This window comes from Dromiciops gliroides, chromosome 5 (genome assembly GCF_019393635.1).
Source record: "Dromiciops gliroides isolate mDroGli1 chromosome 5, mDroGli1.pri, whole genome shotgun sequence".
NCBI classification, from domain to species: domain Eukaryota; kingdom Metazoa; phylum Chordata; class Mammalia; order Microbiotheria; family Microbiotheriidae; genus Dromiciops; species Dromiciops gliroides.
The window spans coordinates 214,349,825-214,368,341 of NC_057865.1; the positions used below are offsets into that span (position 1 = coordinate 214,349,825).

General features: G+C 42.1%; 1 protein-coding gene across 2 annotated transcripts in view; it reads left to right on the top strand.

Moving 5' to 3' along the window:
• Nucleotides 1-11,089: 11,089 nt before the first annotated feature.
• CCDC184 (coiled-coil domain containing 184) overlaps nucleotides 11,090-18,517 on the top strand; it is a 34,409-nt gene continuing 26,981 nt past the window's right edge. Inside the window, exon 1 of one of the 2 annotated variants that reach the window (XM_043968157.1) lies at nucleotides 11,090-11,646. In XM_043968157.1, coding sequence (XP_043824092.1) covers nucleotides 11,090-11,646 — 557 coding nt within the window. Of the gene's footprint in view, nucleotides 12,915-18,517 lie in introns of those variants that run through there. The other variant, XM_043968158.1, reaches the window with a different exon arrangement.

Below are 18,517 nucleotides of genomic sequence, written 5' to 3' on the forward strand. Positions count from 1 at the left end.
AATCCCAAGGAACTAATGAGGAAGTTTACTATGCACCCCCATAGAAAGAACTGATAAAAAGAACACTTGGGGATTGTACATATATAACCTGGTTGTGATCTTGTGGAGGGGGAGGAAAGGGAGGAAGGGAGAAAAATTTGGAACTCTAAATCTTATGAAAATGAATGTTGAAAACTACCCTTACATGTAACTGGAAAAAATAAAATAAATGCAAACTAAAAAAAAAAAGTTTTCATTGTTATTTTTTACAAGTGTCCCTAAACCCTACACTAAAGATTTCAGAGAATTTTCCCTTGGGGTAAAATCTGAAATGCACTCTCTTTGGGTCTCTGTATGTCTTCTCTCTCAGAGGTGGAAGGCCAAAGACTCACTCAATCTCTCCTCAAACTCTCAATAAGTCAGTCAAACACAGATGCAGAGCATTGAGGAATGGATTTCCACCAATGAGAAGAGTCTTGCAGAAATTGACAAGCATTTATTTTCTTTTCCTCCCCTTCCCCCACTGAACAATAACATTTTAAAGAACAAAATAAGATCCTCATAACAAATACGCATCCTGCAGCAAAACAAATTCCCATATTGGCTATATCTAAAAATACATGTTTCATTTTGCCTTTTAAGCCCATCACTGCTCTCTCAGGAGATAGATAGCATGGTTTATAAAAGAGCAAAGTCTCTGGAATCATGAATAGTCAGTCATTGTATTGATTGGAGTTCTAAAGTCTTTCAAAGTTTTTTTTTTCTTTATAATGTTGTTATTGTATAAATTATTTAGTTCTGTTCATTTCACACTACATAATTTCACAAAGGTCTTCCTAGGTTCCTCTGAAATAATCTATTTCATAATTTATGACATGATAGTATTTCATTATGGTTATCATAATTAAATTAGCTAGCCATTCTTTAATAGGTGGGCACCTCCTTTGTTTCTAGGTTTTGGCTATTACTAAAAGAACTGCTGCAAGTATCTTTGTATATATGTCTCTTGGGATATAGTTTAGGCCAAGAAGTGGTCTTGTTCAATCAAAATGAATGCACAGTTTAGTAACTTTTGGAGCAGTTTTCCAAGTTACTCTCCAGAATGATTGGGCCAACTGAAAGATTACTTTATAGAACTAGAAAAAATAATAGCAAATTCATCTTGAGGAACAAAAGGTAAAAAATATCAAGGAAATCAATGAAAAAAGTGAAAAGGAAGGGGGGGCTAGCAATACCAGATCTCAAATCATACTAAAAAGCCATAACCATCAAAACATTGGTATTAGTTAAGAAATAGAGAGATATGGGGCAGCTAGATCACACAGTGGATAGAGCACTGGCCCTGGAGTCAGGAGGACCTGAGTTCAAATCCAGCCTCAGACACTTAACATTTATTGGCTGTGTGACCCTGGGCAAGTCACTTAAGCTCAATAGCCTCACACAAAACAAAACAAAAGAAAAAAAAAAAGAAATAGAGAGATATGGGGAAGCTAGGTGGCGCAGTAGATAAAGTACCAGCCCTGGATTCAGGAGGACCTGAGTTCCAATCCGACCTCAGACACTTGACGCTTACTAGCTATGTGACCCTAGGCAAGTCACTTAACCCTCATTGCCCTTCAAAAAAAGAAAAGAAAAGAAATAGAGAGATGGATTAGTGGAACAGATTAGATTAGGTAAATGATATTCACAAGCAAACAAGCATAGTAGCCTACTGTTTGGTAAAATCAAAGATCCCAGACAAAAACTTTGAAAATAGTAGAAATTAGGTATAGACCAACAACAGTTCACACTGTATAACAAGATAAGCTTCCTATAGGCCAAAGATTTAGACATAAAAGATGACATCAGAACAACTACACCAACTTATGTTACCACCAGGCTATTTTCCTATAGCCTTTCAATGTTTTCCATTTTACTTTTTTGTCATTTTATACAATCTGCGTGTGAAATGAAATTTTACCATTATTTTAATATACATTTATTCATTAGTATTTTGGAGTATTTTTTCAAATAGTTGCTGATAGCTTGGATTTTTCCTTTGAAAACAAGTCATTCCGCAACTGAGAAATGGTCAAAGGATATGAACAGGCAGTTTTCAGAAAAAGAAATCAAAGCTACCTATAGTCTTATGAAAAAATGCTTTAAATCATTATTGGTCAGAGAAATGCAAATTAAAACAACTCTAAGGTGCCATCTCATACCTATCAGATTAGCTAACATGACACAAAAGGAAAATGACAAATTTTGGAGGAGTATGGGAAAATTGGGACACTAATGTATTTTTTTTTTGAGGCAATGGTGGTTAAGTGACTTGCTCAGGGTCACACAGCTAGTAAGTGTCAAGTGTCTGAGGTCAAATTGGAATTCATGTCCTCCCAAATCCAGGGCCAGCGCTTTATCTACTGTGCCACCTAGCTGCCCCATAGTAATGCATTGTTGGTGGAGTTTTGTACTTATCTAACCATTCTGGAGGGTAATTTGGAGCTATGCCCACAGGGGTTTAAAAACTATGTATACCTTTGACCCAGCAATACAAGTACTAGGTCTGTATTCAAAGAGATTTTTTTTTAAAAAGGACCTATATGTACAAAAATATTTATAGCAGTTCTTTTTATGGTGGCAAAGAATTGGAAACTTAGGGGAATGCCATCAACTGGGGAATGGCTGAACAAGTTGTGGAATATGATTGTGATTATTGTACTATAAAAAATGATGAACAGGATGCTTTCAGAGTAACCTGGAAAGAAGGAAGGAAGGAAGGGAAAGAAAGAAGGAAAAAGGAAGGAAGGAAGAAGGAAGGAAGGAAGGAAGGGATGGAAGGGAAGGAAGAAAGAAAAGAAGAAGAAGGAAGGAAGGGGAAGAAGGAAAGAAGGAAGGAAGAAAGGAAGGAAAGAAGGAAGGAAAGAAAAGAAGGAAGGAAGGAAGGAAGGAAGGAAGGAAGGAAGGAAGGAAGGAAGGAAGGAAGGAGGGAAACTACCTGTCATATACTTTAAACATTTATTTGTTGAAGAATGGCTCTTAGTCATAAATTTGAATTAGTTCCTTATATATCTTAGATATGAGATCTTCATCAGAGAAACTTGGACAGTTTTCCTCCTAATTAACCTGTATCTTTTCTAACTAAATTAGTTTTGTTTGTGCAAAACTTTTTAAATTTTATACAATCAAAATGGTAAATTTTATATTTTGTGTTCCTCTGTTGTTTAATCATGAACTCGTCCCCTCTCCATAAATCTGAAAGAGAATCTCTTCCTTGCTCCTCTATTTTGCTTATCATGTTCCTTTTTTCTTTTTTTCTGGTTTTAAAATGGTTAATTTTTTTCTTTTTTGAGTTTTAATTCTGTTTAGAATTTTTATTTTCCCAAATTACATGTAAAAACAAATCTTGACATCAATTTTTTAAAACATCATGTTCCAAATTCTCTTCTTTCTCTCCCTTCCCCAAGAACTCAAGCAATTCAATATCAGCTATACATGAGTAGTCATACAAAACATTTCCACATTAGCCAGGTTGTGAAAGAAAACAAACAAAAACAAAACTTCAGATAAAGGAACTAACAAAAAAATTATGCTTCAATTTGTATCAGATACGATCAATTCTTTAGATGGATTGCATTTTTCATAAGTCTTTCAGAGTTGTCTTGGATCATTGCATTGCTGAAAATAACCAAGTCATTCACAGCAGATCATCTTACAATAGTGCTCTTATTTTGTACTTAGTTTTAATTCTGAAATAAAGAATGAAACATATGAAGGGTTCATTTTATAAATCAGGCCCTCATACATTTCTTTTAAGATTTGATAGTGTTTATATAAGATACAAAGTTTCAATATAAAAACAGTCGAGATGGGGAGGATTTAAATTCTCTAAAGTTTCAGGTATGGTTTCCTAATTTGATGGTCTATTGTTCACCATTTCAACTAGTTGCTAAATTGCATTAAAATCTGTCTTGTAAAAAAGGTTATAGTAGAAACGCCTAGGAACCTCTTCAAGTTAGCAGCTCTTCCCAGAATAGCTGCCATCAACTGAGGCCTTCATTCTCCAGAATGGGAACATGGGAAATTGTTTCCAGGGATGGTAGAAGTGCCTGAGACATCTGAAAGTCATGTGTTCCTTTTTATAAGTCATGTATCCATTTGGAGTTAATCTTGATATACAGCATGAGATGTTGGCCTGATTTCTCTCAAACTGCTGTCTAGTTTTCCCAGCAGTTTTTGTCAGTGATTCCTTTCCTCAGTAACTGGGATCTTTGGGTTATGTTACAATGTTCAAGTTCATCACTTTAGCTCTTGAGCTGTCACTGATGCATTTCTATTCATGCAAAGCAGCCACTCACAGTGATGACACTTTTAGATAACAAATAAAACCATCTACTTGGCAAAAAGGAAAATTTTTGAAAATCACAAATACTCATAGTAGTCTACTAGCTGTGTGACCTTGGGCAAGTCACTTAACCCTCATTGGCCACCCCCCCCCCCAATACTCATAGTAGTCGTGTATGAATTATAAAATACATCACAAGCCAAGCCATACAAAAGCCTGGGTAACTTTCTCTCACCAATGCACTCAATATCTATGGGAGGGAAATAAGAACCTGGAGAGGAGACACAGGAGGGAGGAAAACCCAAGAGTTTGGAGAACACAGTTCTGGATTTCAGGCTTTAATGTCATTGGTCCACTCTGAACCTGCTTTGTTTCTCTGTAAACTGCTTGTCTACTGATCTCCACAGCTCTCCAACTGGGCAAATTATCTTCTCTTCTGTACTTGAACTGACACAGCATTTACACTTTTAACTTACAATCACCCTTAAAAGGACATTTAGAAAAGTTACGTCTTAATTGGGGCCTCAGGTCCCTTTAAGCCAGGGAACTGCAAAGCCCATCAGACTGGCTTTCTCTGGGTAATAAAAATCAGACCAGCCAGTTATTCACTCGTCATGATGCTTCATCATCCAATCACAACAGAGCTCACAGCAAAGCGCTCCGAGGTCGACTCCGAGGAAATCCGCCCACTCAGCTCTTATAAAACGAAGCATCCACCACAACCGTCTTCTCCCTCTTCGTGCTTTACCCTAAAAAAAATAAAAATAAAAAATAAAAAAAGGAGCAAGAATGGGGGTGGGTGGGGCGGGGAGCGGGGGAGGAATGCATCAGTTATTTTTGAAAGGCTTTACCTCTCTTAAACTCTTGGTGGCAATGAAGTGCAATAGCCGGAACTGTAGTCTTTATTCAAACTATCAGGAACCAGCTAGCAACTGACTGCTCCTGCTGTTGCAGATCTCTTCAAATAGCTCCAACAAAGTGGCTTTTCTGACCCTCTGGTGTCTCTTTACCTCCCCAACAGCCTCATATCTCCTATACCTCCTGAACCTTTCAGTAACTTAAATCAAAGCTTCCGGGCACTCACCTTTTCACTTGAAATGTAAACTCATCAAATATCATCGACGAAATATATAATCCTTTAGAAATCATACCTGTCTCCAAATATTTGTGATTTTTTTGTATTAAAAAAAAATATTTTCCCAGGGCAGCTACGTGGTGCGGTGGATAGAACACTGGCCCTGGAGTCAGGAGGATCTGAGTTCAAATCCAGCCACGGACACTCCCATGGTACTAGGTGTATGACCCTGGGCAAATCACTTAACTGATTGCCTCCTCCTCCCCCCAAAAAAGTTTTCCCCTATTAATTCTTGAAACTTATATAATTTATATTTGTAGACACACATTCATGAACTGAGGTATCCAAAATGCCCTGCAACTCTTACATTTTCAAACAACCCTTTCTCTCATTTTGTGTCCTAGAAACGGTTTCCTCATACTAACATTTTTCCAGTTTTTAATAAAAACTATTTTATGTTCCTTTAAGCCATTAAATTCTTCACATATGAACGAGGCACTGTGTGGCATCTTTCACAAAGTATGAAATGTTTAAGGGCTTGCACTTAGTTGAACACTGTAGAAGATGCTAGGGATATAAGTACAAAGACTGAAACAATCTACTTGTAATTCTACTGGGGGATATAACAAGTGTCTGTGTATATATACATACATATACACATACACATACACACATATACACATACACATATACATATACATGCAGCCAAATAAATATACAGCTTATAAATATATACAAAGTAGTTTATAACAGAAGGCATTTGGGAGGAAGGGCACTAGTAATTGGGGTAGGGGAGAGATCAGGAAAGGCTTCCTACAGAAGATGATGCTTGAGTTGTATCTTGAAGCAAGAGAGAAACTAACTACTAACTCTGTGAGGCAGAGATAAAGAGAGGGGTCATTCTGGGTATGAGGAAAGGGCAGTTCGAACTCATGGAGATGGATTTAAGTGACTTCTATTTACAAAATAATTTATCTTTTTTTTTTTCTGAAACTACTCAAATCCCATCTGACAACTGTTTCTTCAAGCACATATTTTTACCAGTTTTTATTAAAACAAAGTTCCTTTCCTTTCAGGCATCAACATGTCTATGACAGCAACAATGCCTTTTAATTGCTCAGTCAGTAGACATTTATTATGCACTTACTATGTACCAGACACTATGCCAAGTCCTGGGGGTACAAAGGAAAGTAAATGATAGTCTCTATTCTAAGGGAGCTCACACTCTAATGGCAGGGGTATATGTGGAGCAGGATGGGGGGCAGAGGTATAGTGTTTAAACAACTATGTACAAATAAGCTATATACAGGATCAATTAGAAATAATTAACAGAGGGAAAGCCCTAAAATGAAGGGTAATCATAAAATGCTTCCTATAGAACAGGGCTTCTTCTTCTTCTTCTTCTTTGCAGGACAATGAGGGTTGAGTGACTTGCCCAGGGTCACACAGCTAGTAAGTGTCAAGTGTCTGAGACCAGATTTGAACTCAGGTCCTCCTGAATCCAGGGCCAGTGCATTATCCATTGTGCCACCTAGCTGCCCCATAACAGGGCTTCTTAAAACTTTCCACTCATGACCCCTTTTCACCTGAGAAATTTTTATATGATACCAGGTATATAAGATAGGTATACATAACCTTTTACTGTTGCCAAATTTTTGTGACCCCCACATTCAGTTATGTGACCCCACATGGGGTCATAACCAACAATTTAAGAAGCTTTGCTATAGAATATAGGATTCTAATCAGGACTTAAAGGAAGCAGGAAAAGGTGGTAGGCAGAGCTGAGGAGGGACAGCCAAGAAAAACACCTGAAGTAGGGAAATGAAATGTTTTGTGCAAGGAACAGTAAGGAGGATAGTGTCAGTACATCTTAGAGTACTTCAGGGGGGAGGTGTAAAGCCAAAAAATGGGTAACAGCAAAAGATTATATATACCTATTTTATATACCTATTTTATATACCTATATACCTGGAGTCACGTAAAAATTTCTCGGGCAAAAAGCGGTCACCAGTAGAAAAAGTTTAAGAAGCCCTGGTGTAAAGTATAAGAAGACTAGAAGGGGGGCAGGTTACAAAGGGCTTTGAATGCCTTTCAATAGAGGGTTTTATATTTGATTTTTCAGGTGACAAGGAATCACTTAGAGTTTAATGGGTATTGGGATAAACATTATTACACCTGCACTTTAGGAAGATCATTTTGACACATGAGCAGAGGATGGATTGGAGTGAAGAGAGACTTGAAGCAGGCAGACCAACCAGCAAACTATTGCAATAGTTTAGGCATCAGGTGATGAGGCCCTGTATCATGGTGATGGCAGGATCAGAGGAGAGGAGGCATAGAGAGATGTTACAAAGGTAAGGAGCTTTTCGGTCCTTCAGTACAGTATTACTGGCAGCAGGAAAGTTTATGCACTGAAGAGGCTGACCGCTGACAGGAGAAGTCCCAACACCTAGCCTAGCTGGCCAAAAGACATGGACCTAGTAAGAGGCAGTGAATAACTGAACCAAAGATAGCATACTGATTCAGCATTATGAAATGCTTGACGTTTTCATGTTTTAAGTAATAACTTTCTGAACGAGTATAATGGTAGTTATTATTATTTGTTCTTCATTTCCAAAGAGGACCAATAATATTGGGATAAATTGTTCTCATCTGCCCATTCCACCTGGGGAATTCTTCATATACTTAGGGTAGAATCTTCCCTAATTCACTGATGGGTTTGAGGCCCCTCTTGGTTACCCATAACCTGGTAGCCCATCTGCCAAGATGACTTATTGGGGTCTGGCCACTGTGCATACTACAGATTCTTGGAGCCACGGGTGATAGTTGAGTGCCATGTGGACACAAAAGGTGGATGAGCAGCCCTGAAAAGGGCCCAACAAACCCTCCCACCAGAGTTGTTAGTCCTTCTCAAACACCTGTACACCTCATAATGGTGGTTACATAATGGTTGTAATAAGTTGCTGCTCATTGTTTAAGTCTTTATCACTGCTATGTTAAGGTTGAGCAATCCTCATTTTGTTAACTATTCAGTGTCTTAGGAGTGCCTTATTTCTTCCCAATATCAAACCTTAACAGTGTGGTGGTGTCACATCCATCCATAACATCCATCAACATTTTTTCTCATTTTCTTTTGTCAGAATTGCCAATCTGATGAGTGTGAGGAAGAACTTCTCTATAGCTTTTCTTTTTTTGTTTTGTTTTTTTTTTTTTTTGGTGGGGCACTGAGGGTTAAGTGACTTGCCCAGGGTCACACAGCTAGTGAGTGTCAAGTGTCTGAGGCTGAATTTGAACTCAGGTCTTCCTGAATCCAGGGCTGGTGCTTTATCCACTGCGACATCTAGCTGCCCCCTCTATAGCTTTTCAATGGCCCTCTTAAACCAAGGTACCCAGAACTGAACACAGTAATCTTGACCACATTTGGGTCACGTAACTGAATGTGGGGGTAAAGAAAAATGTGGCAACAGTAGAAGGTTATGTATACATATTTTAGATACTTATATACCCGGGGTTGTGCAAAATTTCTCGGGTGAAAATGGGCTGCGAGTGGAAAAGGTTTACGAAGTCCTGATCTAGATGATCCCTCTGTCAGGGAAAGACTACAGTGCTCCTGAAAGTTGTGCCCCTCTTAATGCAGCCCAAGACACATTAGTTTCTTTGGCTGCCACATCACTTTGCTGACTTTTATTGAGCTTACAATCCACTAAAACTCCCTTATGCTTTATAAACAGCTCTTTAATCATGCCTCCATCATTTTGTGCTGGTGAAGTTGATTTCTTTTGTGCACAAGTGTAAAAATTTATATTTATCCCTATTGAATTTCATCTTATTAGACTTAGCTCAATGTTCTAGTCTGTCAAAATAGTGTTAGATTCTGACTGACATTCAGTGTGTTAGTAATCACTCCCAGCTTTATGTCATAGGTAAATCTGGTGAACTTGCTATCTAATGTTAAATAGCACGGAGCCAAAATGAATCTCTGAACTATTTCAGTGTAGATTTCTGGCTACACTAACTTTGAACCATTAATGACATGTTAATTAAATTGAATTCTTGAGTTAACTTGCTTTGTGACCTTGAGTAAGACCTTGGTGGTGTAATAGAGAATCAGTCTAACAGGGAAGAATAAAACACCATACATGGAATATTGTTTTAGTCCTGGGAGCCACATTTCTTAAGGAGATTGATTAATTGCCATCAAGGAGGGTAACCACATACTTTGGAAATCTTAAAGAGCAATTGAAATATGAAAAAATTATCATTGTTATTATTATTCAGTGGTTAGCAAAAAAGAACAGAGATTTAGGAAATGGGTAGTTCTCAGTATGGGAATGAGGTGAGAAATTTTTCTTGGTATGCTGGCCTTTCCTTTGGGATGTTAAACAACCTAGGTATGCTCAGTCAAGTAACCCATTGTTCCCAATGATCTGATCCAGGGGTCATATAATTCTTATTGAAGAGGTAAGTGATGATATAGATGACTGGGCTAATTTCATAAAGGAAGAGCTGCTCCTATCCACAGGGCTACTTAGAGTATAGGTTGTTTTATTTCTAGCTGTATCTTTGTTTCCCTTCTTTCTCCAGGAATTTGAAGAGACAAGAAAAGAACATTTATGAAGGGTCTAATATGGGCAAAATACTTTGCTAGGTTTGCATCTACAATAATCTAAGAGGTACCTAACCATTCTTAGTTTTTGTGCTTACTGCCAGTGGTCACACAGCAGTACCAGAGAGACATCTCTCCCTTGCTTTTGGAAGGGGTTCCCCTATCCACAGGGTATTTTGGGAGTTCCAGAAATCCCCAGGGACCAGAAGAGAAAAGAGTGGAACATGACCCTGGCTCCAGTTACTCAGTCTAAGAAGTCTGAACCAGGGTGATTCTCAAGGGGAGCCAGTATAAAATGTGTATGTGTGTGTTTCCAGAAGTTGCAGGGAACCCAGGGAATATCCTCTCTCTCTCTCTCTCTCTCTCTCTCTCTCTCTCTCTCTCTCTCTCTCTCTCTCTCTCCAGCGCTGTTGCTGTGGGGTTTTTATGCAGCAAACTGCAGTCTCACTCTTCCCCAATGCACATTAATCCTGTCCATCCGCTCTCTTTCCAGACCCTAGGCCAGAGGACAACTACAGCTCCCCCACAGTCTGAGACCTTGGCTCCTGGGGCAGACTGCGGTCCTCCACCATCATCTTGGGTATATCCCCACCTCCCTCCTCTCTCTTTTTTTCCTCCTCTCTCTCTGGTCCCCCTTTCCTAGTTGCCATGGAGACTCACGTCATCTACGTGCCGTGCGTCGCCTTGGAAACAGAGGAGCATCCGAGGCGCGGCTGGGAGACCCGCCCCTCTCCTCCTCTCTCCAGCTGCCGCTGCCAGTTAATGGCGGCAGAGAGGTAGTCCTCGGACCCAGAGCCGGACTCGGCCTCGGCTCCCGCCCCTGAACTGCTGGGCGCGTTCCTGCGAGGCCAGGAGTGGGCTTTACGTTCGCGGCTCCCGACGCTGGGCTGGTGGATCTGATAGGGTTGCCGGGGGCCCAACCTGAGGGCCCCCCACTCCCAGGTACTCTCTCGCTTTCCGCTCGCCCCCCGCCCCCCGGGACCCTTACTCATCTCCCGGCCGCTGCACCGGCGGGGCCCCCTGCTCCCCTCTCTGCCCCCAGCCCGGGGGGCCGGGCCGGACCTGCTGCCGACACCGCCGCCGCCGCTGCCGCCGCCGCAAGTCAATGGAGGACGGACCGCTGGAGATCCTGACCAAGGACGGCGACCTCCCGGGCCCCTTGGAGGTGTCCTCGGTGCCTGCTGTGGGGGACGTGATCTCGGGCGAGTACAACGGCGGCATGAAGGACCTGATGGAGCACCTGAAGGCCCAGCTGCAGGCCCTGTTTGAGGACGTGCGGGCAATGCGGGGGGCCCTGGACGAGCAGGCCTCTCACATCCAGGTGCTTTCCGACGACGTGTGCGCCAACCAGCGGGCCATCGTCTCCATGTGCCAGATTATGACCACCGCGCCCCGCCAGGGCCTGGGAGCGACCAGTGGCCCCGAGGGAGGAGACCGGGGCTCGCCGGGAGCCCTCGACACCCCCCCTCCCAAGGCGTGGGGCTGTGGTTCGCAGGATCCCGAGGAGGAAGGGAAGGAGGTTCCCAACCCGGCCACACCCACTAATCACTGTGAGAGCCCGGAGAACCCCTGTGCTTGCCTGCTGGAGGGGGACGGGCCACTCGTGGATGCTCACGACCTGCCTGACATAGCCCTGCTACATCTGGAGGGGGAGAACTCAATGTAAGAGGCTCCAGCGCGGGGCAGTACCTCCGAGGCACGGTTTTGGGTTTTTGGTGCATGATGATGAGGGAACTGGACAACTCGGTGCAGCATGCTTCACTTGGGTGTCTACTATGGGATGCTAGGCAGAGACTCCTCTAAAGAGGAACCTGTAATGAATGGGATCATCATGGATTATTTCTGCCTAACAGACAGAATGACTGCCAAAGAGGCTAACAGGGAAAGGTGAAATGCAAGGGAGAGGAAGCTATTGGGCATCTCACCTCTGGATTCCCATCCATCCTAACCCTCCCCTTGCCCCCAGCCAACACAAGAGCCCCTGAATTGTGTAAATAAAATTCTGCTTTTTATATTCTGAAGATGTACTCCTTAGGACTGAGGCAAATTAAGTCCCTAGAGATGTATATAGAAATTAAGGAATTGAGGGTTTTGTTTTGGCAACAAGAAACACCCCTCCGCTGAAACCCACTGACACTCAGTGCTGCTGCCAAAACCCCTTCCCCCAGTACAGAGATCTCTACACCTTGTTGTTTAAGGAAGCTTGAGGAATGAACTGCATGCAGCCCAGGGAGTGTGAATGAAGGGGGTACCAAAGGTATCGGGGCTAAAAGGCAATGGCTCTCAATGTGCATGAAGATTTGTTAGCTCAACTCTTAGGATATTGCATGCCGAGAAGATCTTGCTTTGTTATGACTTCACCTGGGGCTGCATATCAAACCCCAATGGGTTTTAGGAACAATGACCCCACACCCCAGGCTGAGACTTAGGAACTTGGAGACACAGGGATGCTCAGCAACAACAGTTTTGGGGTGCTCCTGAGTGACTCTTGGGTACCACAGCCAAGTTCTGTCTCTCCTGGCCAGACTTGCATAACTCCAGTTCTTTTCTTTCCTTGCCAAAATTTCCCCTCTTGTAGCCAGCCACTCTGTGTTGCCTCCATGATTGTCCTGTGTTATGTTATATGTGTCCACTGTGTTGTAGTGTGTGAGCCCCAAGGGACAGGGTTTGTGGCTCACATGTCTGGTTCAGGGGGTTTCAGATCCCTTTTGTGAGCCCCAAACTATCTTGACGCTTCTCCCCCCAACCCGGTCAGGGCATGGAGCATGTGGTTGTCCTGGGGTTCCGTAAATGAAGTGCTGCTTTCCCTCCCCTCTCTTCCCCTTATAAGTACTGACTCTGTGTGCCCTTTCCCCTGCTCCTGTGTATCCTTTCTTCTTAGAGCTTTACTCGATGTTGATCTTAATAATAAAGAGGTGTCATCTCCCTTCCTTGCTGACTGGTCCTGGGGGCATGGTCTGGCTCTGTATGATGCAGGGCCCAGAGGAGAGAGCCACACAAACTCGGGGGAAAGTGTGTGTAGTGGGGAAAACTCCAGGAGACCTGAATCTGAATCCTGGCTTTGCCATCTGCAGCCCAGCTTTGAGCAAGTCACTTAACTTCTCTGGGATTTAGCTTTCTAATAGTAAAAATAGGGGTTGAACTATATAATAGGGCTAGCATTTAGATAGTGCTTTAAAATTTGCAAAGTGCCTTATATATCTAATCCACCTCCCTTCACCTTCCCTGCCCAAGGCCATGGCCCCATGCCCAAGGATGTGTTGGGACTGAGTTAGTGGCTAGTTCTGCCTGTCTTCTCTGTCCTTGCCTTGGAACTAAAATGGAAGCAAGAATTTCAGCTGAGATATGGAAGAAAGGCTCTTGTTCAGTGAGGCATCTTGCATCAATAATAACTGAATTTCCCAGTGTAGCACACATTGGAAGAATGAAAGTCCTTTCCAGAGAAGAGGGAGAGGGAGGTTGTCAGGGAGGGAAAAGCCTCAAGAGAGTGGTGGGTTCTCCAAAGTACTCCTTTTGACCTATAATGGAGAAGGATAATTTGGTTTCCTTCCTTAACATCACTGTGTGGAAGTTTACTAAGGCTGCTTTGGGGGCTGTAGTTGGGAACCCTGGGGGATCTGCAGTGGCCTACAGTGCTCCTGGGTAGGTATAGTAGTCCCTCTAGTAATCCAAATTTACTGGGAAGGGTTCTGGGTGACCTTGTTTCATTCTGACCTAGTCTTTATCAGGAGAGGTGAGAAATTCTAAACTGACCAGTTGAACCCAAATGTATCTATCCTTTGGTGCAATTGTGTGCTAAATGGAACTTCGAATCCCACTCTATACCCACAGGATGATCAGGGGAGACCTAGAATTATCATGGTGTTGAGGAATGTGTGCCAGGGAGCTTCACAGATGACTGCTAAGCTGGTGCACATAGGTGCTTATTGGTATGTATGCAAAGAAGAGTCCCTGGGGAAATTATGACTGGTAGAGTTCTAGCATCCGGTAGCATCTTTAGGATCTAAAGGGATGGAGATTCCCTTATCCCTCCATGGTCTCAGAGCTATAATGATAAGAATTCTTAGTGTTTCTTGCTGTAGTTTTAGTCTTATTCTGCCTAAAGGTTAGATGGAAAACAGTTCCCTGTGCCCTACTCCTTAGGGTTTATACCACTTCTTCCACAAGGATAGCATTAAGATCAAAGACTAGCACTGTTCCTTAAGAAGAAGGAGCTATCATTCCTTGATGCTTCTGAATCCAACTGTGCTCTGGTATCTCCTCTTCAGTCGGTAGGAAGAACCAGGCTAAGTTTGGCTCCTTGGGATACCTGTTTGGGACCCTGACTTCATTTCGTAGGGTTGTTATGGGGAAAATGTTGTAAACCTTAAAAGTGCTATAGATCAGTAACCGATTACATCATTTCACATGAAGTCCAGTGTTTAGTACAGTATCTGGAACAGAGTAGGCATGTATTAACCAATTATTCTTCAAACCAGATTAAAGATTGAGCATAAATTCTATGCCCCACCCCATTTTCCTTTCTATTACCTGCCCTTGTTATATACTCCTGATGAATGGGGTATGAGCCCAATTGGTAGGGGGGAGAAGTGGACAAACACTGAAATTGCAAACCTTAGTATGTAACAATATATGAAGTATGCTTCATCATAGTTAAAAATTGCCCAAGAAGAAATGACCCAATCTGACCCCATTTTGTATATCCCTTTTGGGTGTGAGTATCCTCTGTATTTGCCCAGATGATTCACAAAAATCCATGGATTTAATAATTTTCACTGCCAAGAAGTTATTAATTAGTCTAAGTCTCTCCTGCTATATAATTTTCAAGGATATAAAGAACAATATTTCCCATCCTTTACAAAGTTAAATATTATTACGACTATCTGTCTTTGATCTTCTAGTCTTTGCCTGTGGGTCTCATTTTCTAGTCCTGTTACCTTATTTGTGTCTCTTCTCAGATCCCACTAGATATCTTCCCATGTGCTTCTTTAGCAGAGACTCAGAATAGAGCCTAGTAATTTTGTGTCTATTCCTGAGAACTGTAAGGTTCCATGGAAAGGTTGCTCTAGTACCAGAGGTCTTATATGTGAGGCCACTGGCAACAAACGTTAGAATTTTCAACCAGTCTTACCAAAGTTACTGTTTGCAGAGCATGCTACCAAGCACCATGGAGTAATATACAAGAAACAGACAATATGGTGTTAGCTCCTGTCCTTGAGGGAATGAAAAACATGTATAAATCTGAAATGATTTTGTTGGACTTTGGAATATCTATGGAATATTAAAACAGATTTAAGAACATATAAAATTGAATTCGGCAAATACTAAGTACCTATTATGTACAAAGCACCACAAATACAACGATAGAGCATAGATTTTGTTCTTAAATAGGTAATAAATTGAATGGAGAGAAGGATACAAATAACTTGATTGAAGGGAGAAAGAGAAATGTAAAGGAGAGGTCCAGATAAATCTGAAGAGGGAACATTCAAGATCATTATCACCTGGAGCATAAGGTGTTGTTGTTTGTCTTCAGGGTGATGTCATGATTTGCCCTGAATTGGATTTAAGCAAGGGCTGTGCAAGGTTACCAACCTCACTTTCTCCTCCAGAGCCATCTGGGTCCAGTGGCAAGATATAGATCAGGACTGGAGATGGCTCCGGATATTTAAGGGAATTGAAATTAAGTGACTTGCCTATCTCTGATCCACCTCCCTTCACCTTCCCTGTCCAAAGTCATGGCCCCATGCCCAAGGATGGGTTGGGGCTGAATTAGTGGCTAGTTCTGCCTGTCTTCTCTGTCTTTGCCCTTGCTATTAAGTGTCTAAGGACAGGGGCATAAGGTAAGGCTTTAAAGTAGAGGTAATATCTTAAATAGGCCTTGAAGGAATCATTCAACAAGTATTAAAGACTAACTATATGCTAGGAACTCTACTAGGTGCTGGGGATAAGAGGATAAAGAGTAAAACAATACTTGAAAACCGAGATTCCCCCATTACTTCAAAAACCAGAGAAGAGCAGAAGTCTATTACAGGCATTCTACAGAAGAATGAGAATGGGGGATCAAAAGTAGTCCACTTTAGCTAGAACCTAGATTACATGAAGGTGTATGAGGTAAGATTGGAAAGGTAGATTACAGTCAAATTGTGAAAGACCTTGAATGCCTCTCTCTCTCTCCCTCTTCCCTACCCCCAATACAGAAATAGAAATCATTTGCCCCAGTAACATGAGAATGAACCAATTTTTCTGCAACATGCTGCTAGAATCACTCCTTCCATGTCCCCTCAGATGTCTACTTCCACAGAGATCTCTGGGCTTCCTCCTTGACACAGGCACCTGCATTCCTTTGAAGCCTTTGGTGCATAGCTACTTCTCCTGCACTTCCCTCCCCCCCCCCCCACTCCTTTAGCACTGCAGCATCTCCAGATCCACAGTATTTGCATTCAATCTGCCTTATTGGGATCAGAAGAAGAACTGTCTAGCTCCCCTTGGACTAAATAGAAAAATGCCTTCTCAAGTGCTTCCTAGTCAGCACTTTGTCAACCTTCTTTCTTCCTGTTGCTCTCTAATGGCACTGACTCTGAGGGCTACTGAAGGAACAACCAAAATCTCTAAGTCAAGGCTTTTCTTTTTGTTGAGGAGTATTCCCCTGAGATGAAGCTGGAATTTGAAAGTCTCACTGGGGTCTCCTTATCCCCAGACTCCAGGTTTATCTGACCCCTGCCTTCTTGGGGCTAGGATAGTGATCCCCACCTTTCTGGGGGCTCAGTCCCTTCTCTTCAGTGAGCCTGGACTCAGGTTTCTGCTCTTGCAGTAGAATTGTGAGTGTGCATCTGTGTATATGTGCTTATTTATAGACTGATCCAGGGGACAGCCACTGCCCAGATCTCCTTTCATGATGTGGGTATGTTTCCTATGCCAATAGGATAGATGCACTTGGCCTCTGCAACAAACATATGTGCATTCTCAAAACAGTTCTAGGAAAATCTCATAAGCCCATAATTCAGATACAATACACAAGACAGAATCTTTATTATAATTTTTCACCACAACTCTTTCTCTTGGTTTATCACTGCATAGGCATGCAGTAGTAGCACTCGGGTCACTGCACTTCCCCTATGTTGCATACGTTCTCTCTCAAATTAGGTCTCAATGAATAGCCACAGCTTTCTAGATTTGCACTCCAGAACAAAGCATCTGTCTGTGGCTCAGTCTCTCATGCTGTCTCCCTCCCTCCTTTCCAGCTAGAGCTCATTTACATTCCTTTCAGTCTCCCAACCAGAAGCAGTCAGAAAGTTTACCTAATTGAATAGCTGCCACTCAAGATACTTGCTAGGGAAGCATATAACCAGGCAGGGGATGCTCACAGCTACACAGACAGTGCATTAGGAGAGGATTGGTTTCTAGGCTTTTCTATCAAGGTTGTTGCTACTTCCATAGATGCTGAGAAATCAGGATTGCCACTACCAAGGTCCTGGTTCAGGTATACCTGGTTCTGACTCAGTGGGGCAGGAGTGAAGCAGCTTCTCACTTGCTCTTTGGTCTCTCAGGGGCTGCCAGATTACAGAAGGAAGTAGAAAATCCTCATTGTCTTATTCTCAGACAAAGGAAAGGTGCTGAGAGCTTATGAAGATCCCAAATACCATTTTTCTTTTCTTCCATCTTTGCTTTTTTGAAGTTTGTACCATTACCTGCAATAACCTCCTTTGTCCAGAGTGTAGGTCACCCCTCCTCCACTAACCAGGTACTATGCATCCCACTGTGACCCATAACCCAGGGGAGCCATCTCACAAGCCAACTCACAGAGACCAGAGTCATCTGGGAGGGGGATTACCTCAAAGAAGGGGCATAGGCTTACTCTCTCTTTGGCTCATTGGAGTAACTTTGGGGAAATCTTTAAAACAAGGTTTAGTTATGTCTAGAGATTCTGAAAAATGTGGGTAACAAAAATGCTTCTAAAAAGGTACCTGATGTACATTATGAATATCAGGTTTAGGACAAGCATTTCTTTGACCACAGTAATGTCATAAGATTCAACCGACTCACAAATCTGAGTTAACATGTATAAAGCATATAAAACACCTCAATTGGTCCATCATACTCATTATCTACATATACCACAAAGGTTTTTGTGGGAATAATACATAGATATTTAACTTTTTTTGGGGGGGGGCAATGAGGGTTAAGTGACTTTCCCAGGACCACACAGCTAGTGTCAAGTGTCTGAGGCTGGATTTGAACTCAGGTCCTCCTGACTCCAGGGCTGGTACTTTATCTACTGTGCCACCTAGCTGCCCCAATATTTCACTTTTATCTCAGATTTGTATTATCTATGCAACTGAAGAGGTCCAAATCTGCTTCCTGGCCAGCCAGGGCATGATTTAGGCATGCTTCAGTCAATTGGTTACATAAAAAGTATCCATTTCTCAGGACTGGTGGTCAGTGGAAGTACAGGAAAGAAAGTGCTGGAAGAGTCCCAAAAGGAAAAAGCCCCCCAAATAGAGATGAAACCTTTATCATTATTGTTCTTGTA